Here is a 23,332-nt window from a genome sequence, read left to right on the forward strand (position 1 = left end):
AAATATTCAGGAAAGTGGTGGAGCCTACAAAAGCCAATCAAAATTAATCTATTCATTTTCAAAAGAAATATTTAAATTGCTGCCATTCTTGCACTGTTAAGGCACTAGTAGCAGAACAGGTTTGAAGCCCGACGAAGGCTTTACAACTGAAAGCTTGCTTACTCTTTTTCTTTACGTTAGCCAATAAATGGTATCATCCTGTTACAAAACTTCTTGCTTTTAATTGCCCAAGACTCAAACCTGGTACAGTTGGTCATTGGGTGAATGGGGTTCAAATTCAAAAGAGTGGGTGGAGCCACAAACGGCCAATAAGATTTGTTTCATTTTCAATGGGAAAATACAATTATTGATGCCTAGGACCCCAAAGCTCACAAACTTGGTCATTGAGTGTTTGTGTGGTAAGGTTAGAAAAAGTGGGCAGAGCCAACAGCCACCAAATACATACCCGGGCAACGCTGGGTCATCAGCTTATGTGTATATATATGTATATATATGTATATGTATATAATATATATACTGCATGTATGTATTTAAATCCAGCTACCAAAATATTAGTGGTTTAGGATATCCATGACATAAATGGATAATTCCTCTACCTCGCAGCTCCTATAATTTATTGTTGTGTGATGTCACAATATCTTTATTTGCACGAATGGGAACAAGAGAGAGATAAAGGTACATTACAAGGGGCATATGAGTGACAGGAGGATACAATGGTAATAAGAATGTGTAAGTGACACCACATTGCTCTACAAGCATAACACAGATCTCTTGCTATAAGTACATATAGGTCACACAAATCTATATCTTTACAAAAGATGTAAAACATAACTTCTATTCTGACTGCTAAAAACCCTCAGCCTGTGAAAATACTGTTTCCATATACACACTGGGGAAGTGCATATAGGTCTGTTGTCACAGGAGTAACACATTGCTTCCATTCTCTCATCAAGCTCTACAATTTACTGCTTTGCAATGTGTGGCCAATGCTTTATGTGTAGGGAGGTCAATGAAATGCAAATAACTCTGTACTTGTATGCAAATATAAAGCAAATTGCATTCAGCTAATCATGTTTTTTATAAAATTCATTTCATTGTCCAAATTCCAAGATACAGAAAATGTGCATGCAAAGCAGAGTTATTGTCAAGTGATTGGCTGCCTGTAATGAGCACAACCTTCTGCAGTTCTCTGTCAGGCTGATAACTAGTGATGGTCAGTGACATGCCAATAACTCTGAGATGGTGAAAATTATATGCTAATTATATGCACGTTATGCAGATGCTGCATCTGGCCCATTTCCAATCTGCATTATCTTTGCATCAACTTGGAATTATCAGCAGCTCACTGACCATCCCTAATGATAATTGTTCCTCCCCTCAGAACTCTCTAACAGGAAGTGATGATGTTTCTCTATTTGCAGGGCGGAGTCCCGGCATCAGGAACCTCTCAGAGACTCGTCTCTCTGTATCCACAGACTGTACAACGGATGGTGATGTCACTGGACAAGAGTCACCTGCAGATATCCTGGTTACCCCAAGTATTCCCCCAGACTCCCCTCACCTGTCTAACCCCAAGGGGACTCCTAACCAGCACAGCTCTCCCTCTGCTGGATGGTCTTACTCCTGTTCCACATGTGGGAAAGGTTTTGTTTGGAAATCACACCTTGTCCTACATGAGAGATCTCACACTGGTGAGAAGCCCTATTCATGTGCTGAGTGTGGGAAATGTTTTGGACAGAAAGGATACCTTTTAATACATGAGAGATCTCACACTGGTGAGAAGCCCTATTCATGTGCTGAGTGTGGGAAATGGTTTCTTCGGAGATCAGACCTTATGGTTCATGAGAGATCTCACACTGGTGAGAAGCCCTATTCATGTGCTGAGTGTAAGAAATGTTTTGGACGGAAAGGACACCTTTTAATACATGAGAGATCTCACACTGGTGAGAAGCCCTATTCATGTGCTGAGTGTGGGAAATGTTTTCTTCGGAGATCAGACCTTATGGTTCATGAGAGATCTCACACTGGTGTGAAGCCCTATTCATGCACTGAGTGTGGAAAATGTTTTGTGCAGAAAGGAAGCCTTGGTAAACATAGAAGATCTCACACTGGTGAGAAGCCCTACTCATGTGCTGAGTGTGGGAAATGTTTTGGAGAGAAAGGAATCCTTGTTAAGCATGAGAGATCGCACACTGGTGAAAAGCCCTATTCATGTGCTGAGTGTGGGAAATGTTTTGGAGTGAAAGGAAGCCTTGTTAAACATGAGAGATGTCACAAAGATGAGAAGCCCTATTCATGTGCAGAGTGCGGGAAATGTTTTGTTTGGAAATCACACCTTGTCCTACATGAGAGATCTCACACTGGTGAGAAGTCCTATTCATGTGCTGAGTGTGGGAAATGTTTTCTTCAGAGATCAGACCTTATGGTTCATGAGAGATCTCACACTGGTGAGAAGCCCTATTCATGTACTGAGTGTGGAAAATGCTTTGCAAAGAAAGGAACCCTTGGTAAACATAGGCGATCTCACACTGGTGAGAAACCCTACTCATGTGCTGAGTGTGGGAAATGTTTTGGACAGAAAGGAATCCTTGTTATCCATGAGAGATCTCACACTGGTGAAAAGCCCTATTCATGTGCTGAGTGTGGGAAATGTTTTAGAGAGAAAGGAAGCCTTGTTAAACATGAGAGATCTCACACAGGTGAGAAGCCCTATTCATGTGCTGAGTGTGGGAAATGTTTTGAAAATAAAGGAAAGCTTGTCACACATGAGAGATCTCACACAGGTGAGAAGCCCTATTCATGTACTGAGTGTGGGAAATGCTTTTCACAAAAAGGAAACCTTGTTAAACATAAGAGATCTCACAATGGTGAGAATGTGCTGAGTGTGGGAAATGTGTTGTGAGTAAATCACTGCTTGTGAGACATTTGTGCTGAGTGTGGGAAATGTTTTGGCCCTAAGTGTTCTTTTCCAATGTTTCTTTAACTTCTTGCAAAGCGCACATGGCCGCATTCTTACACTGAATCCTGAGGACTCTTTCATGCTGCTCAGTGCATTGGATTGTTACTGCAATAGTGTGGATGGTGTTGTGACATTATACCAGTTGCTTTCCCATAGTCCTTATGGAAAGGCAGAACTGAGAGCTACTCTACAGCTGCATACGCAGCTCTTTATTTATGTTGCCATCAGGTATCAGGACCCGATCCCCTTGGGTGACATCGCTAGCCGGTCTGTTCAGATGCGTGTCAGCTCTGTAGCTATACATTGGGGGGTTAAGGGACAACAAACCCCCCAAATTGATGTCACACAGCGGGTGGGGCAATGGCACAGACCATGCAATCGGCTGTCGGGGGGGGGGGGTGAGCTGATAACTTGGGGGTAGGGGGCCACTGTACATGCCTGACTTTTGGCTGAGGAGGTGGTTACTGACCACCTTAGTCAGGCTCAAACACTGTGGAAGGCGCCCTTAGGTCTCGTGATATAAAGTGCAATATCAATTGATCACAGGTAAGCGTAATGCGTCTTACCTGTTATGGAGGCTCGTACACATAAGGATCATATAAATTGAGTTTATTTATAGCACTATGGACTGGACAACGCGTTTCGCGACTGCAAGTCGCTTCTTCAGGTCAAATAAAGTGCTTCAGAGAAAAAATAAAAACAAAGTGGCGCTCAGGCTAAAACATCTCACTTCATAGAAGTTAAAATCACAATTAAAATAACAATCCAACGATTATATGTATAAACACATGTACTGAAAATACATATACACACACACACATATACACATCACTTCTCATATCTAAGACCATAAATACCTAATACGTAGACATCTATAAAACATGATCAGCATGAATGTCATATATATATATAAGAACTAGGTGAAATCCAAATAGGTCCCAATACCAGACAAATTTATACCCTGGCAGTGATCTATATTTACTCTCATGTCAAACTACACACAGGTGCTCATATTGGCACCTATAGCTGAACTAGTAGTAAAGGGTGTCTATCAAAGTAACACGTATCAGGCTATAGATGAAGCAATATATATCTCTGTATAATAACAAACGGGTGCAAAAGGTTAAAGTAACAGTGATACATGTTACTTTGATAGACACCCTTTACTACTAGTTCAGCTATAGGTGCCAATATGAGCACCTGTGTGTAGTTTGACATGAGAGTAAATATAGATCACTGCCAGGGTATAAATTTGTCTGGTATTGGGTCCTATTTGGATTTCACCTAGTTCTTATATATATGTGCTTTGTAAAGCGCTGCGGAATATGTTGGCGCTATATAAATAAATAATAATAATAATAATAATTCATGCTGATCATGTTTTATAGATGTCTACGTATTAGGTATTTATGGTCTTAGATATGAGAAGTGATGTGTATATGTGTGTGTGTATATATGTATTTTCAGTACGTGTGTTTATACATATAATCGTTGGATTGTTATTTTAATTGTTATTTTAACTTCTATGAAGTGAGATGTTTTAGCCTGAGCGCCACTTTGTTTTTATTTTTTCTCTGAAGCACTTTATTTGACCTGAAGAAGCGACTTGCAGTCGCGAAACGCGTTGTCCAGTCCATAGTGCTATAAATAAACTCAATTTATATGATCCTTATGTGTACGAGCCTCCATAACAGGTAAGACGCATTACGCTTACCTGTGATCAATTGATATTGCACTTTATATCACGAGACCTAAGGGCGCCTCCCACAGTGTTTGATACTAATTAACACCCCACTACGTGGGGTTATACCTACTGTAGTTCATTATAGTGGTAGTTTTTCCAGGAGCGACGACCGACAAGGCCGAGTGGAGACGGTACTTCTCCACATGTTCTGATGGTGGTTGCCTAAACAGCAACCCAGAATTGTGAGTATATTTTCTCTACAATAGATCATCTCACGCAACGGTAATACACGATATCGGGCTCCCGTGTCCCTGTGTTTTTTATCTCTATTAGTCTTACTACCTTAATCAGGCGTGTGTATGGCCTCAATGCCACCTGTTGGGTTTGTGAGTTTTGTTGTGTTGTTTGAAGGCAAAGGATGAATAAACATCACTTCTGGATTCATCCTGTTTCGGGTTTAAGGTCTCAGACGGATTTTTTGTTGCCTTTGTTTGAGGATTGTAGACTTAATAAATCAATTTCTACACTAAGCAATGGTGTTGTGTTTTGTATAACATATTTTTTAGAGTTGTGTGTGTTGTCTGATCCTCTCCAGCTTGGCCCTGCTATCAGTTTTGGTTTCTTCACAAGCTTAATATTTCTAATGACTCCATTTACAACAGAGGACATGTTCTTAGTGTTTGATCCTATCACATTCCCTTTGCTTTGTGTTCCCATTACTGGAGGGCAGTGGCCGGGTGTGCAAGAGGAGTGAATGGGAGGGTGATAGGAGTGAACATTGTTGTCTGAAATGAGTGTAATTATTCAAAGTATCATTTATAAAGGAGTGATGGTGGAGAATAGGGGGATTCAAGGATCAGCTGCTAAGATAAGTGGCTGCATGTTTAACATTTTACACAAGCTCAGCTGCTGCCAGTCCTGATGATCTCTTGGCTGCAGGACTGTCTGAATCACAAACCTGAAACAAGCATGCAGGTAATCTTCTCATAGTTTTATAAACCAAAAATCATCTACATGCTTGTTCAGGGTCTACAGCAAAAAAAACTATTAGCAGTAGAGAATAAGCAAGGCAGCCGGGCAACTGGTATTGTTAAAGATGAAAAATAAATATGGCAGCCTCCACATCATTCTCACTTCAGGGTCCCTTTTACACATCAAATACAACTCTTAACAATATAGTGATTGTTGCTTCTCAAAATAACATGTCACATCTCCCAACATTGATTGTTTCATTGTGTCCAAAGTCATAACAACAAAAGTTGTTTTGGCGATACCTTCAATGACAAACTGCAACAGATTTCTTTAACTTTCAAGCTTTCATAACTTTGATTGTCATCGCCAAGCATGATACAGAACTGGATCAGAATGGTACCAAAGCTATGGAACATACAGAGACTTGTATATGATTCTCAACAAGATTGTCTTCCCCACAAGCTGCGGGGGATGGGTGGTGGGGGTGGGTGGTAAGCAGCAACAGCAGACACATGAGCAGCAGCTAAGGGGATAATCAGATACTTCCATAGTTACATTACTGAGATCTAGGACGGGGGGGGGGGGATGGCTGATGTTGGTTGTAAAGCAGCAGCAGCAGACACATGAACAGCGGCTAAGGGGGTATAGGGTACTGGGGAAAGAAGCACAGAGACAATGGGAGCCTAAATTGTGCAGTATGTCACAGATTGATGAATATATAAATGTGTTTGAGATGAGATTACTCACAAAGGTGGGTTGCACCACGGGCAACCGACCACTTAAGGCAGGTGGAGTGGATTATACCTGACTCCACTCCGGTATGCCAGCAATCTTGGAGGTGGTCGCTCTCCTGTTGAAGAATCACATGCACTCTAGACCCGTGAGGTGGGTGGAATCCACCTTGGGTTAGGTGTATGGAACTCCCCTTTACTAGACCGCAGAGGGGAGTATGGCACAGAAGAAAGGTAAAGAAGCACCCAGGAAGTATAAAAAAAAGCTAAAATCACTAAAAACTAAAGCTTGAGGTGGCTTACCTCATAGACGACATCTCACTTTGAGTAGAACTATTTATTTAATAAGCACAGGCAACGCGTTTCGTGGGATCTAGCACACTTTCTCAGGCCTAATAAATTGCCGCTGCAGTCTCAAATCCGCATTCAGGGCACCTCTCTACTCAAAGTGAGTTGCCGTCTATGAGGTGAGCCACCTCAATCTTTAGATTTTAGTGATTTTAGCTTTTTTATACTTCCTGGGCTAAGGGGGTAATCATCAACTTACATTGCTGAGATCCAGTGTCCCCCGCACTGGATCTCAGCAATGTAAGTATATGATTACCCCCTTAGCCCAGGAAGTATAAAAAAGCTGCTGTTAGTTGTAAAGCAGCAGCAGACACATAAACAGTAGCTAAGGGGGTGATCGGATACTTACATTGCTTAGATGTAGTGCGGGGGGGGGGGGGGCGGCAGTGATGGTTGTAAAGCAGCAGACACATGAACAGCAGCTAAGGGGGTAATCGGATACTTACATACTTGCATTGCTGAGATGTAGTGCGGGGGGTGGGGGGGGGCGGGCGGTGGTGATGGTTGTAAAGCAGCAGACACATGAACAGCAGCTAAGGGGGTAATCAGATACTTACATACTTGCATTTCTGAGATGTAGTGCGGGTTGGTGGTGATGGTTGTAAAGCAGCAGACACATGAACAGCAGCTAAGGGGGTAATCGGATACTTACATACTTACATTGCTGAGATGTAGTGCGGAGGGGGGGGGCGGTGGTGATGGTTGTAAAGCAGAAGACACATGAACAGCAGCTAAGGGGGTAACCAGATACTTACATTGCTTAGATGTAGTGCGGGGGGGGGGGGGGTGGCGGTGATGGTTGTAAAGCATCAGACACATGAATAGCAGCTAAGGGGGTAATCGGATACTTACATACTTGCATTGCTGAGATGTAATGCGGAGGGGGGGGGGCAGGTGGTGATGGTTATAAAGCAGAAGACACATGAACAGCAGCTAAGGGGGTGATTGGATACTTACATTGCTGAGATGTAGTGGGGGGGGGGCAGGTGGTGATGGTTGTAAAGCAGCAGACACATGAACAGCGGCTAAGGGGTTGATCAGATACTTACATTGCTGAGCTCCGGCGCTGCATGTACTGCTTACTTCCTGTTTCTACCTTCCATCTCCAGTTCTGTATTTTGCCTGAAGATGAAATGTATAGTTATGAAAGCTTGCAAGGAAATCTTGTACAGTTGATCATTAAAGCTATTACCTAAATAACTATTGTGGTTATGACTTCAGATTCTCTGCATGCCCTATGCTAGGTACACACGATGCAATTTTCTGACCGATTTACGGTCAGATCTACTATTTTCAACATGTCTGATCTGATTTCCGAATGATTTTAGGTACACTTCTATGGATTATCGATCAGAAAATCGATCAGTAATCGAATCGGACATGTAGGAAATAGTCGTTCTGACAAAAGATTTGACGGAAAATTGCATCGTGTGTACTGAGCATTACACCGGACAACATACAAATGATCGATTGTGAACAATGAAAATACTAGATTGAATGTTCACTTTATTTAAACAAATGTCTTCAAACAGCCTAGTACACACTATACAATTTTCCTTTGGATTGATTGGTCAAATAGATAATTTCCAACAGGTCCGATCTGATTTCTGATCGTTTTTCTGATCAATTTTGTATAGAAGTGATCAGAAAATCGTTCAGAAACACGGTCGGAAATCAGATATCTATTCGACCCATCTATCTGAAGAGAAATTGTATGGTGTGTACCAGGCTTAAGACACATTAAACTGGGAGGAAACTCTTTACAGTATAATCTGGTAAGAGTTAGAGCATCCATCGCCAGAGCTTTGTGTTCCGGAAATCGAGACAAGTACCTCGGAACTTTGCGATTGTTGAAGTGTTGATGCAAAAAGATCCACTTCTGGCAATCCCCACTTCTTTACTATTTTCATACTCGCTTTTTTGCCTGGTTAAAGCAGGACTCACCAGATTGGCGCGTTGGTGAGCTTAAACGCGTTAAAGCGTAACCAAGAGCCCCTGTCACTGCTTTCCTGTTGTGTGCTGAAGTCCCTCTGTATTTATATATTTCTTATGGAGACTGGGGATCTCCAGTGCTGCGTGCATGCTTTGCATAGTATTGCATATAATTTGGTTTGTGCTGCTCATGCCCTGGTATATATAAATATATGTGTGTATACTGAGTCTGTGATCCTAGTGGAACTATTGGAACTTTATGCCCCTCCACACACCCTCCGCTCTGCCAACAAGATGAAGCTGGTTATTCCCAGGACACACTTAACATTTGGTGCCCGGGCCTTTTCCTATGCAGCCCCTACTCTATGGAACTCACTTCCACAATCAGTACGAGAGGCTCCTTCTCTGGACAGCTTTAAAAAAAAAAAAAGGCTAAAAACGCACCTCTTTTCCCGAGCCTTTGAGACTGCATAATGCAGGGTAACAGCGCTTTGAGTCCCCAGAGAGAAAAGCGCTATAAAAATATTATTGTTATATTACCATACTAGTGTTATAGCGTATTTAGTAAATTAGTGAAAAGCGCTTAGTGTTCAGGTCAGTGAGTTTCCACTAAACGCGATTTTTCTGATGAATATTTCCCATAGGCATTCATTGGAGTCGGTTTTCTGCATCCAGAATCCGCGTGTAGTGGAAATAGGCCCTAAGGCACGTTCTGTTTGTTTAAAAAAAAAACTGTTTTAAAGAACACATTTACTGTTGAAAATAACACCACATGCTACTTTTTTTAACTGTAAATAAAGTATTTCTTTGATTGTACCATGTCTGCCAGAGGCAGAGCTATCGCTGGCTCCCTGGCTGGTCCGCCGCCAGCCAGTGGGTGCTCAGCTGTGGAGGGAGCTGAGAGGAAAGGCGCAGAGGCTCAATCCAATTTGTTGTTCTCCTCTCCCTCCCCCAGGGTCATCAAACCATTGAGGAGAGGCAGGTGGAGGCAGTTATGGAGCTGATGTCACAGCAGCATCAGGGCTGCAGTTCCACACAGTCCTCCACCATGACTACTTCTCCTCCTACCAGCAGCCTACGACCCAAAGCGATGTCTACCCAAGCTTCCTGGATTAAAGACCACTGGACTTCAGCCCAGTTTCAGGGAGCTTGGTGTGGGAGGCTTTGAAGGAAGTGTAGGTGTCCCTGGGGCCTAATGTGCAGGAGGAGAAGGAGGTGCTCGCTGCAGATTCTCCTCTCTTTGAAGAAGAGGAGGGGTATGCAGGCAATGTTGCAGCGGAAGAGGAGGTGGGGTTAGAATAGGAGGAGTTGTTGGAGGATGAGTGTGCAGACCCTGCTTACGTTCCACACATCTCCGATGACAGCACGGAGGAGGCAAGACACCAGAAGGTGGGTCAGCTTACCATGGTGTGCTGAGCCAGGGCCAGTAGTGGGTGTGGAAGCCAGCATCCACAGCCGGCTGCTGAAGCCACCACCAAACCAGGGAGACCTCCACACTCACTTCAAGCCGTAAGGGGGTGTTCACTGCACCTGTCTGGCAGTCCTTCTGTCAGTCTGACACAGATGAGTGTGTCACCATCTGCAAGACATATGGTGACTCAGTGCATAAAGAGAGAGATCTGGAGGCCTCTATTCTAACTTTAAAGGACACCCAAAGCGAAAATCTATCTGCCTTCTTCTAAAAATGACTTTTTAAGATATTCCACAATTTTATTTTATGTTTAAATCTACTTTTTAAGTTTTAACTGTTTTATTGTTTTTGCTCAATGGCACATTCATTGAAGTGTGCCAGAGCTAAAATCTATGAACTATTGACCTTTTTTGTCTTTTTCCTGCTCTCAGAAGCCATTGTCTGCTACAAAAGTGTTTTGTAGTTGGAATTTCTTATCAGTGAGGGTCACACTGTAGTCACTTCCTGTCTGAGTCAGGACTGAGTCAGCCACTTACATACCTGATATTTAACTCTTTCAGGCAGAGAAAGAAAAAAAGGAACACAGCATAGTTATTTGTGTGCTAGGCACTGTACATACCCATGTGTATCTCACCCATGTGTGTCACATGTCACCTCGGGTATCCTTTAAGATACACCACTTGAGGGAGCACCAGCAGCTTTAGATGCTGTGGAAGAGTGGCCAGAGCAGCAGTCAGAGCAGCAGCACCACCACCGTGTGGCCGTCTGCTACAACATCCCATCCTGTGAGTGAGGAAACGAAGCCAACCCTCCAGTGCTGAATGTATTTTGTGGTGTTTGTAGTGCAGAATGTGACCCTTGTCTCGATCACTCCAGAGGGAGTGGGAGACTGGGCCCATGTAACTAGAAGCAGCTGCTACAGACAGGACTGCTACTTGTCCTTCGCCTGTCATAGTGGAAGGAAGTGGTGAGGCATCAGCAGCAGCACAGTTGGTGGCAGCAGAGTAGGCCGTAGAACCTGGCGGTGGTAACCACAATAATTACACAAAATTATATAATTTTCATGAGGAGGAATTGGTGGCATCTGAGTAGGCCATGCACCCTGGCACTGGCAGTAGGAACACAGCTTGCATAAAATATGACAAATGGAGGTTGCAGGCAGCGGTCTTCAAGCCATTGTTGGGGCGCTCCCACAACTCAGCACAGTTTTCAACCCAGACATCCTCCTCATGACAGCAAGTTAACATTTTTTGGAGGTAACAAGGTAGGCAGGCAGACATTTGTATTAAATTCCATAAAATGAATGTTTTATATGGGTAGTGACTTGAGTGAGGTAGAGGCAGGGACATTCCCAGCTACTTCGGGTCCTCCTCTCACCAACAGTAGGGGCCAGAAATCGCCTTCAACCCAAACCTGGTTCATCTTGATGAATGTTAGTCTTGCACAGACTCTGTGGACAGATGGGAGCATTTCTCAGTAACCACGCCACCAGCCACACTGAAGCATCTCTCTGATAACATGCTAGAAGGGGGGCAGGAAAGGACTTCCATGGCATAGTGAGCAAGCTCCCTACTGGTGTCCAGTCTCTTGACTGCATCAACTGTGGCTTCACAACCGCTGCCTGGAAGCTCTGTTGTCATAAATTTGTTTTGGTTATTGCTGTAGTCCCACCAACAGGTTCCCCAGCACATTCTGCTGCTACCAATTCCTTGTCCTGCTAATATCATCATTTTAATTATTAAATGTCTTGCTGTGGTTCTATGGCCTACTCTGCTGCTACCAATTGCTGCTGCTATAAGAAAAATGTTTTGCTGTAATTCTGCCATTGTCCAGGTTGCAAATTGTGCTGTTTGAGTTGTGGGGATGTCCCAACTGTGGCTTCACAACCACTGCCTGGAACGTCCTGCTGTCAGAAATTTTGGTGGGTTATTGCTGTGGTCCCGCCATCAGGTTTCTCAGCCTACTATGCTGCCACCAATTGCTCCTCATGATGTTCGAAGGCCTTCTGCTGCTGCTGCCATGATAAATTTATTGCTTTAATTCTGGGCTTGTCTGGGTTGAAAATGTTGCTGTTCAAGTTGTGGGGAGGCCCCAATTGTGGATTCATGACTGCTGCCTGGAATTTCTGCAGTCAGAATTTTTTGAGGTTATTCCTGTGGTCCACCATGGTCCACAGCCTACTCTGATGCCACCAGTTCCTCCTCCTGCTAATGTCATATTTTTAATTGTTATCTCTTGCTGTGGTCCCACCACCAGGTTCTATGGCCTACTATACTGACACCAATTCCTTCTCATGCTGTTCTAAAATGGCAGCAGGGTAATGTATGGTAAGTAAGGTATGTCCACCCCACAGTGTGGGCCAGTAAATCGCCTTCAACCCAAGAGTTGAAAATAGCCATTAAGACCGGCACTAGTCATGGTACTGCCTAGGCCAGCAACTAGACAAGCACCCAGACTCAGGCCATCCATCCCTATTTATAAACTGAAAGAAACAAAAGGGCAAATACTATAATGACCAGGTGTTTTGCCTCACGGGAAGGGTTTTTAAACCCTCTAACTTCGCTCACCACCATAGTGGGTAAAAGGAATTGCAGCAAAACATGAGGAAAGGTTCAATAATAATATTTATTGAGCTACAATCCTGTTATAATAATCATCTAGGCTTGCAGAATCATAGTTACATTGTATTTGAATTAGTGAGCACCAATATTCTTACCAAGTATTGTGGCATCACCCAGAGAAGATCGGGGGACCTCAGCGACCTCGGAGGGGAAATACCTGGCGACTCAAATGGACGGCACGTCGTCTGCTTGTCCTTCGAAAGCCCCAACTCAAAAGTATTTTCCCTTCTTATATAGACAGAATTCAGTAACTGCGCAGGCGTAGAACATGTTTCATCAATGCGCCTGTGCAGATAAGGGTGCGTGATCACCATGTGCTTGTATCAGTGCGCCTGTGCAGACAAGACACATGACTGCGTGATCACAGCATGCTTTAGAAGCATCACAGAACACGTCTGACTATTGTTGCTTATGTGAGAACTTCGCACAACATCTCATATTTTGACCAGTGTTGGAGATAGCAACATTCTCATGGTCAGTTGGCCATGAGAATGAAAAAAACATGTTTACTAAGATAACCACTAGTGTTGTGACTAGCAGCATTTGATGGTCAATCTTGCATGAGAATGTTATGGTTAGCAACATCTCATAGCCAGTTTTCGATGGTAATGAACAAATGTGTTATTTTGAATTATAACTGCCAGTGTTGTCATGAACTATCATAGAACATTCAGTACTTATAAAAGAAGCTAACATATATACCGTGAATAGTAATCTCTTATCAATCAATCAATCAGACATTCATCTCACTTTTGTATCTCACCAGGTATGGCCCCCAACAGTGGTGGCCAATAATGAATGGCCCCAACACCCGGTTCCAAATTATTATGAAAATTATATTTTTCTCATTTACCTAAATAATTGATGTAAATAACAGTCAGCATAATTCTCATGTTATCAACTAAGATTACAATTCAGTATTATTTATTTTATTGAACAAACCTCCTAATGATAACAGTATTTCTTAAAAAAAAAAAAAAAAAATACAATGCACTGTTCCAAATTATTAGGCTCAGTAAGTTTCAAAACATTTTATAGGTTACAAAGAACTGAAAATTGTCATTTGTGTTTGTAGCATGTTTACTACTTTAGTTACTTTAATCAAACTTTTAACATTTTAAATTTTTAAACATTTTAACAGTTCACTTTGCATTTTAAAATAGGAGTCTTATTTGATTGCATCCATTAAATGTGTGACTTTTTGGACAGTAGAGTTGGCCCGAACAGTTCACCAGACAACAGTTCCCAGCGAACTTGGTCAATGGCCAAGCCTCCACCTCTCCCCAGAGCCCTTGTCCAATTCATGGACAAGTGGTACAAGGGGTTCTTCCCCACCTCTGGTGCCCCAGGAGGAGGTGGCGGCCCCCAACATCCTGGGAGAGGTTCTTAGTGGCATCTGGGAGACTTTAAGAAGGGGACCCCCCCAGATGCCCACCCCTTCCCGAGGAGATCTTAATATAGGGTTGCATAGTACCCCTTACCCATTTCCACAAGGAGTTAAATGAAATAAAACCACAACCACGAAAAAAGTCCTTTAATATTCTTTATTAACCATAAAAACTTACCTGTACCTTTAAAAAAAAATGTTCCCACACCAATATCCTCTATCTTGTGACCTTTATCGAAGATCTTCGCCAGCCGCCGCCATACACTGCGCTCTCAGCTATACTAAGTATAGCTGAGATTGCTTCCGCCCGACGGTCCACCGCTGGGTGCCAGTATGGGTGGGTGCGATAGGTGTGGGCAGGTGGGGAAGACAGTGGAAGCCTGAAGTGAAGTATCCACATAGGACGGGGATCGAGAGGATACCCACTGGTTTGTTAAGGAACCAATGGAGAGCCCTGGAGGGAAATTTAAAGATGCCACCATGAACCACACCAAGGACGTTGGCGGCCACCACCTCCTCCTGGGGCACCAGAGAGGGGGAAGAGCCTCTTGTCCATGGATTGGACAAGGGTTGTGAGGGAAAGGGAGAGGCTTGGCCATCCCTCTCCCCGAGATCCCCCCCATACCATGGACCATGCAGGCTGGTATAGCTAAGGGCACAAAGCCCCACTCGGCCGGGGCACCGCATTCTGGTTATCTCAGCCTGCATGGGAGACAAGAGGTTAAAAAGGATCAGGAAGGGGTACCCCACATCATTTTTTTTATAATTCACACACTCTAAACATATATAAAAAATAAATAAATACATTTATATACATGTTAATACATTATCTCCTTTTACGGCAGTAACTTTGCTACTTTTTTCCTCTAACTTTAACATTGACTTTCTCAAAAACTATAAGGTCTTTTTGGAAAAAATATTTTCCTCTTATTCCCACTGCCCTTCTTAAAGTGACACTGAGATGAGGGTTACTAAAAGTTTTATACATACCCGGGGCTTCCTCCAGCCCCCTTTCCACAGATCGTTCCCTCGCCATGCTCTAAAGCTGTCTGGATTGTGCAGAATCAGACTCGTTCTCCTCGGCCAGTTGGGCATACTGCGCATGCGGGGCCCGGCCACACGCTCGCTCCATTGGACTCCGTGCTAGGAGCATTCTCCACCTGCAGAACGCTCCCAGATGCGGGAGTAAGATAGGGAAGCGCACTTGGGCTCACTGCACCTGCAACAGCTGGCCAGGGAGAAAATGGGACTAATACTGGGCAATCTAGAAGGATTTAGACCGTGGTGAGGGAGCGATCTGCATGGAGGGGGATGGAGGAAGCCCCAGATATGTATAAATCTTTTAGCAACCCTCCTTCTGGTAACCGTAACATATCCTGCAAATCTGCAGTAACATGTAAGTGGGCTTTGCTATTAACCTAAAGAGAGGAATCCTGCGCTCCTGTTCCTAGGTGACCAATTAGAGATGCACTCCTCTTATGGTGTCATGCACTGCGACGCTCCGTAGCAGGGTAACTTTGGCAAAACAATCAAGAAAAGATGGAGCGCGCCATAGCGCATTAATCGTAAAAGGTGGTTTATTAGGATATAAAAGTTATACTCACAAACACAAATAGTGTAAACGCTTGTCAGCGGGCAGCCAACCACTTCTCTCAACAGGGGAGGATGTCGCGCTGTGGCTAGCAGCGCGAGTCCCGATCGTCTGGGCTCCGTCTGGCTGTGAGGTGGGCGTGGCTGATTCAGCGGGCGTGTGACGTCATGACGCGTTTCGGCGCTCTGCGCCTTCGTCAGATCATTGACCAAGGCGCAGAGCACCGAAACGCGTCAGGACGTCACACGCCCGCTGAATCAGCCATGCCCACCTCACAGCCAGAGGGAGCCCAGACGATCAGGACTCGCGCTGCTGGCCACAGCGCGACATCCTCCCCTGTTGAGAGAAGCGGTTGGCTGCCCGCTGACAAGCGTTTACGCTATTTGTGTTTGTGAATATAACTTTTATATCCTAATAAACCACCTTTTACGATTAATGCGCTCCATCTTTTCTTGATTGTTTTGCTATTAACCTGCCTGGCGTTCTGATTCCCGCGGCCGCACGTTTTTGCACATATTTTTTTTTCTTTTTCATGTAGCTGAACGGGATTTCCTGGAGGGCTTCCCCCTTCGCCATGGCGACGCACATCGTGACGTCATCGACGTCGGCGGCGTCGTGACGTCACAGGGAGACCCGATCCACCCCTCAGCGCTGCCTGGCACTGATTGGCCAGGCAGCGCACGGGGTCTCGCCTGGGGGGGGCCCTGCATCGCGGCGGATCGGAGGCGGGCGGCGGCGATCGGGTAAGGCACGCAGCAAGCAAAGTGCTTGCTGCGTGTTTTTTTTTTTTAATTATTCAAATCGGCCCAGCGGGGCCTGAGCGGTCACCTCCGGCGTCTCTGGACGAGCCTAGCTCGTCCAGAACGATAGGGAGGTTAACCACTAAAATTTGGCGGCCGTTCACCTGCCATTTAAGTCGATGGAGCTGGCCACGAACAGCTATATTGCGTGGATTGGTGTTTGTTACATCACTATTGGACTGTTAAATGTGTTTTCAAGATGTCAGAATAGCCTCCCAGAGCTGCTGTTTGGATGTAAACTGCCTCCCACCCTCATAGATCTTTTGCTTGAGGATGCTCCAAAAGTTCTCAATAGGATTGAGGTCAGAGGAGGATGGAAGCCACACCATGGCCCATATGCAATTAACTTTTTCTCCAGAGTTTTCTGCCAGGAGATATTTTTTTTCATTTTCTATTTAAAATAATTTTTCAGCACTGTGCAATTGAACAGGTACCAAAAAGTAATTGAAGAAGTACTATTAACAATTTTGATAATATTACCTAGGAGAAAACTCAGGAGTAAAGGGGAATTGCATATGGCCCCATGACTTTCCTTTTATCCCCATAGCAGCCATTGATGCAGAGCATGAGATGGTACATTGTCATGCATGAAGATGATTTTATCATGGAAAGCATATTTCTTCATTCTGTACCACGGAGGAAAGTTGTCAGTCAAAACCTCCACAAACTTTCCAATGATTCCAGCCCAAAACATGACTCCACCGCATTACTGACAATGCAGCCTTGTTGGAACATGGTGGCCGTCCACCAACCATCCACTACTCCATCCATCTGGACCATCCAGGGTTGCTTGGCCCTCACCAGTGAACAGTGTTAAATAACCTTTCGATCCGGCACCAGCAACTTCTTATAGTTGCGTCTCACAGACTGTGAGATAACTTTACTCTCAACACAGCAAGCAGGAGATAGAGTTTTCTCAGGCTTCCTCAATATTTAAGGAGTTTATTCACTACACAAATATACAGATACAGTTCATCATATCCTAGCAAAGCAGATCCGCATGTTTAAGGTCCTGGCGTTACAGCTCTTGACTAACCTTCCTCCTGAATGTTAGTCAGTTATCTTTTTTCTAGACTACGTTACTCTACTACCTATGTACAGCATACATTAGATCAGATTACATGAAGAATGAAAATACTTAGAGGTCCCAGTCAGCATCTAGTTAGCATGAAAGTAGGAAGCAGAGCAGGAATCAGAGTGTGCTCTGTCTGCCCGTCCCGGGTCTTTAATACCGACTAGGAAAGAGTTAAATGCGACCTCATCTTCGCCATCCCCCAGACCCGACTATTGGCTTAGCCCCCTCGTGGTGTCATAATACCCACCTACTCGATTAATATTTAATGTCACTTTTCCCTTACTTACTGGAATGTGGTATTTTGGTAAACATGGCCTATGTTGATTGTTCTTGTGGTGTACATGTTGAGGTCAGTGTAGGCCTGTGGCCTTCTTTCAGGAACATGTTCTCAGTATCTGCGTGTATCATCTGCTTCACGCAGACACTGAGATGCTTCTGCCTGCATCACAAGAAACTCTATTTATTTTAAAGGCATACTCTGCGGACAAGCCTTTTACATAAAATTCAGGCCAAATAACTGAGGCCTACTTAAATTATAACAAACAGGACTTTTTGAAAATTAGTCTTCATGTATTTCTCTGCCCACTGCAGCTGGTTCTGCTTGTGAGCATTAGTTAGTGGTGGCTGAATCAATATACAGTGGGTTGCAAAAGTATTCGGCCCCCTTGAAATTTTCCACATTTTGTAACATTACTGCCACAAACATGCATCAATTTTATTGGAATTCCACGTGAAAGACCAATACAAAGTGGTGTACATGTGAGAAGTGGATCGAAAATCATACATCATTCCAAACATTTTTTACAAATCAATAACTGCAAAGTGGGGTGTGCGTAATTATTCGGCCCGAGTCAATACTGTGTAGAACCACCTTTTGCTGCAATTACAGCTGCCAGTCTTTTAGGGTATGTCTCTACCTGCTTTGCACATCTAGAGACTGAAATCCTTGCCCATTCTTCTTTGCAAAACAGCTCCAGCTCAGTCAGATTAGATGGACAGTGTTTGTGAACAGCAGTTTTCAGATCTTGCCACAGATTCTCGATTGGATTTAGATCTGGACTTTGACTGGGCCATTCTATCACATAGATATGTTTTGTTTTAATCCATTCCATTGTTGCCCTGGCTTTATGTTTAGGGTCATTGTCCTGCTGGAAGGTGAACCTGCACCCCAGTCTCAAGTCTTTTGCAATCTCCAAGAGGTTTTCTTCCAAGTTTTCTCTGTATTTGGCTCCATCCATCTTCCTATCAACTCTGACCAGCTTCCCTGTCCCTGCTGAAGATATGCACCCCCTGAGCATGATGCTGCCACCACCATATTTGACAGTGAGGATGGTGTGTTCAGAGTGATGTGCAGTGTTAGTTTTCTGCCACACATAGCGTTTTGCATTTTGGCCAAAAAGTTCCATTTTGGTCTCATCTGACCAGAGCACCTTCTTCCACATGGTTGCTGTGTCCCCCACATGGCTTGTGGCAAACTGCAAACGGGACTTCTTATGCTTTCTGTTAACAATGCCTTTCTTCTCGCCACTCTTCCATAAAGGCCAACTTTGTACAGTGCATGACTAATAATTGTCCTATGGACAGAGTCTCTCACCTGAGCTGTAGATCTCTGCAGCTCGTCCAGAGTCACCATGGGCCTCTTGACTGCATTTCTGATCAGCGCTCTCCTTGTTTGGCCTGTGAGTTTAGGTGGACGGCATTGTCTTGGTAGGTTTACAGTTGTGCCATACTCCTTCCATTTCTGAATGACCGCTTGAACAGTGCTCCTTGGGACGTTCAAGGCTTTGGAAATCTTTTTGTAGCCTAAGCCTACTTTAAATTTCTCAATAACTTGACCCCTGACCTGTCTTGTGTGTTCTTTGGACTTCACGGTGTTGTTGCTCCCAATATTCTCTTTGACAACCTCTGAGGCCCTCACAGAGCAGCTGTATTTGTACTGACATTAGATTACACACAGGTGCACTCTATTTAGTCATTAGCACTCATCAGGCAATGTCTATAGGCCACTGACTGCTCTCAGATCAAAGGGGGCCGAATAATTATGCACACACCACTTTGCAGTTATTTATTTGTAAAAAATGTTTGGAATTATGTATGATTTTCGTTCCACTTTGTGTTGGTCTTTCATGTGGAATTTCAATAAAATTGATTCATGTTTGTAGCAGTAATATGACAAAATGTGGAAAACTTCAAGGGAGCCGAATACTTTTGCAACCCACTGTATTTAGCAATTTTTTCAATTGGGTTCACACTGTGTGACATAGTTTGTGTACGGGGAGTCTCCCCAGGGTCTTATTGACCTAGCCTCTAACAATCCCAATATTAGATGTGGGTCAAAAGACTAAACAATATGCTGTTCTGATTTAGGAAGAACCTCACCATCAAACCAAGACTTAATATACCTCGGTTGTCTGGCCAGATAATACAGCCGGAAATCTGGAAAGGCCAGCCCACAGCTATCCTTAGGTTTCTATAGCGGGGAAAGTCTAAGTTTGGGCCTAGTATTCCCCCATACAAATGGAGACTTTAATATGTTAATTCTTTAAGGAATTTAAGGGGAATTGGGATGGCAACATGCTCTATTACATACAAAACCTTGGGGAGAATGATCACCTTTATTAAATTGATCCGGCCAGCCACAGACAGAGGTCGATTAGACCACAGTTTGAACTTCTGTTTCACAAGGTCTAAAAGGGGATATAGGTTTTTGGTCAGGATAAGGGAGGTCTCCATAGTTATTATAAGGTATTTAAAATCAGAAGCAGTTGATCCAGGGCAACCCAATCTCCCTGGCTCTACTGGGTGTTCACCAAAGGGAACTATCACTGACTTATCCCAATATATTTTAAAACCTGAGTAATGGCAGAAATTTCCAGTCAGTAGCATTGCCTTAGGTAAAGAGGTCTCAATTTTGTCCATGAATAAGATCATATTGTCCGCATATAAGCGAATACGTTGATCCAAATCCCCAATTTTTAAACCCCCCAAATTGGGTCCTCTCTGATGAGCAATTCAGGAGGATTTATGGCCAGTGCAAATAATATAGGCAAAAAGGCGCACCCCTGTCTGGTGCCCCTTGCCAAAGGAAACAAATGCAGTCTGCTGGCCATTTACCCTAATATTGGCCATATGGTGTTTATAAATTAACTGCACCCAATCAGTAAACTTCTCACCTAGCTAAATATATAATTTACTGGTCTGGAATTCTGTCTTGTTTCCCAAATAGGGTTGACCAGAACGGGTGGATCAGCTTCAAAGTCTGTCTTGTGGGACCCGCCATTTCGCATCACCATACAGTAGCTAATCTATGACATCCTAGGGCATGGTCTATTCATGAAAGAGTGTTGTTTTGAGCAGCGCAGCATGTGTGACACTTTAGTATTATCGTCCAGTGGGGGCAACCTATCAATAATTGGGTCCAACACAAGATTGAGATCTCCTACACATCTCCAACATAGCGTTAGGGTATTTAGCTGCAATCGCTAAGGCTCTAGTGATACTACCAATTATCATGCCAGGTGGATTATAAACACATAACAGGTTTAATGGGGTTTCATTAATTGAGGCATACATAAAAATATATCTACCCTCACTATCTAGGGATATCTATATAGGAGAGAACAGAGGCGCCAAAAGGATAAAAGGGGTTTTAAAAGAGCTTAAAAGCCAAAAATGTGGTAATTAGAGGAGGCAGTGGTGGACTTACCTCCTCCAAGCAGACACAACACGACTGTACATCCAGTCTATTTAGGGGGATATCTGGGTATATCTAGGGATATCTGATGGGCCTACTACCTAACGTTATTACGCACTAACACTGAAACTCCCTTAGAGAAAGAAGAATGACAGGAATACCGAGCCCATTGAACCCAGGATATATTCAACTTAGTACTGGTTTCTTTGGTAAAATGAGTCTATTGCAGTACTATTATGTGGGGGTTGCAGCTTTTAATTTGTGAAATAAACATGCATTTCTTTTATGGGGCACCCAACCCTCTCATGTTCCATGAAAGTATTCTGATGGGTTCTGCCATACTACAGGATACACAATAAAACGTAAATGTCTGTTTTTTCACCACAGCGCAAAACAACATTTTACCCAGGGACAGTGTCCTCAGCATGAGGAATCTAGTAAGCTTATATAAACAGTTCACTGATGCATGACGACAGATCCATGCCAGTGTTTAGGATGGACTGAGAAAAAAAGGAATGTGTTCTACCTGATGGACCACACCTCTCCTGATTCAGACCCATCAGTTCATTTGAGCTGTGTCAAAACTGTGTGAGGACCTCATCCCTCGCAGGACCGGTTTGACATACCTGGCCTAGAGAGATGTATCTAAGGTAATGCATACATCTTGCAGAACAACAAGCAGCCCCCGGCCGCCCATGAGGCGGGGTACTGTACAGTGTGCGGGATTGCAGGACGTTATTAGCGGTGGTATGCACACTGGAACATGGAAGGTAGACATGTGTAATTACTACCCCGCCCGCTGCCTGACACACTGTGCTCATAGCTGGAGGGGGAGAGCAGACGGGAGACCCAGGTGAGGGAGGGGGGTCTGACCCCCCCCCACTCCTTCCCACTGCTATGCCCGTTGCCCCCCTTCCTGGCTGCTACCCCCTCCAGGCTACCTATACTGGGGGCAATTATATTACCTATGGGAGGGCGGCATCCTCACAAGTTGGCCTCAGGCGGCAAGAAGTCTAGAACCGTCCCTGACAACGAGTAAACCATGCAACATTTCTTGACTAGCGTGATAATCAGAGGCAAACCTCCATATAAATAATACGCAAATATATATGTAATAAAATAATGAAAGGGCAAAAGTGTTGACCCTGCGTTTCCAATCACTCAGACTCTAGTGCTATTATAGCAGCAAGATGCTCATCTCTGTCTCCGAATCGGACCCCTGGTCACCAACCAACCTGCAGCATCTTGTGGAGTGGCAAAGGATAAGACCTTCTCTCCATCCACTATCTGCAGGCGTGCCGGGTTGGCCATTGAATATTTATATTCCTTTGCTTTCAGTTGGCGCTTAACTGATGCACATATTTACTGTAGCTCTACAGAGAAGTCAGGAAAAATGCTCAGCGAAGCTATTCCAGCCTTTATATTCTGCTTCTGCCTGTTAAGCTGGAGGATTTTATCCTGATCTTTGCAAATGAGAAGTCTGGCTAGGCAGAGCCGTGGGGGTGCACCAGGTGGTAAAGGGGTCGATGGCACTCTGTGAGCTCCTTCCGCAGCATGCAAGAAGCTATCAGGAACACATTTTTTTAAATAAGTCAATCCTCAATAAATGCAGATGGGTCTCCCCTCTCTGCTCTCCCAGCCAGGCCTAGGATCCTAATATTATTTAAAATGCAAATGTTGCCTAAGAAACTATAATGGGTAGATCTCTAATAGAAGCCAGAATACAAGCTTGGAAGAAGTATATGTCTTGCCAAACAGTAAACTTTGATACTTCTTCACCCATACTTGCACTGAAAACAGTTAGGCTACGTTTCCACTATAGCGGTGCGATCCCGGTGCGGAAAATGCGTAAAGGAATCCGCATGCGGGTTCGTACGCATCTGTATGCGGATTTTAACATGAAGACACATGCGCTTCGCACACTTTTGTAAGTATGCGATTTTAACCATGTCAATGCTGGTGTGCTTTTACATTGATTTTTACGGAAGAACGTATGCGACAACACATGGAAAATCACATGGCGAAAACGCATGGGATTTTCCTATTAATTACATTACATGCAAATCGCACACTACGCTTGCGAAGTGAACATTCCGATGGCTCTGCTGTGGTGTGCAGATTTTTTTT

At 43.9% G+C, this 23,332-nt stretch overlaps 1 protein-coding gene across 1 annotated transcript in view; it reads left to right on the forward strand.

Moving 5' to 3' along the window:
- Window positions 1–23,332, forward strand: part of LOC137535281 (zinc finger protein 721-like) — a 161,569-nt gene that overhangs the window by 34,803 nt on the left and 103,434 nt on the right. Inside the window, exon 7 of the mRNA XM_068257101.1 lies at window positions 1,422–2,819. Within this exon, the coding sequence (XP_068113202.1) occupies window positions 1,422–2,819 (1,398 nt within the window). The remainder of the gene's footprint in view (window positions 1–1,421; window positions 2,820–23,332) is intronic.

The sequence above is a fragment of the Hyperolius riggenbachi genome, chromosome 10 (genome assembly GCF_040937935.1).
Source record: "Hyperolius riggenbachi isolate aHypRig1 chromosome 10, aHypRig1.pri, whole genome shotgun sequence".
Classification (NCBI taxonomy): domain Eukaryota; kingdom Metazoa; phylum Chordata; class Amphibia; order Anura; family Hyperoliidae; genus Hyperolius; species Hyperolius riggenbachi.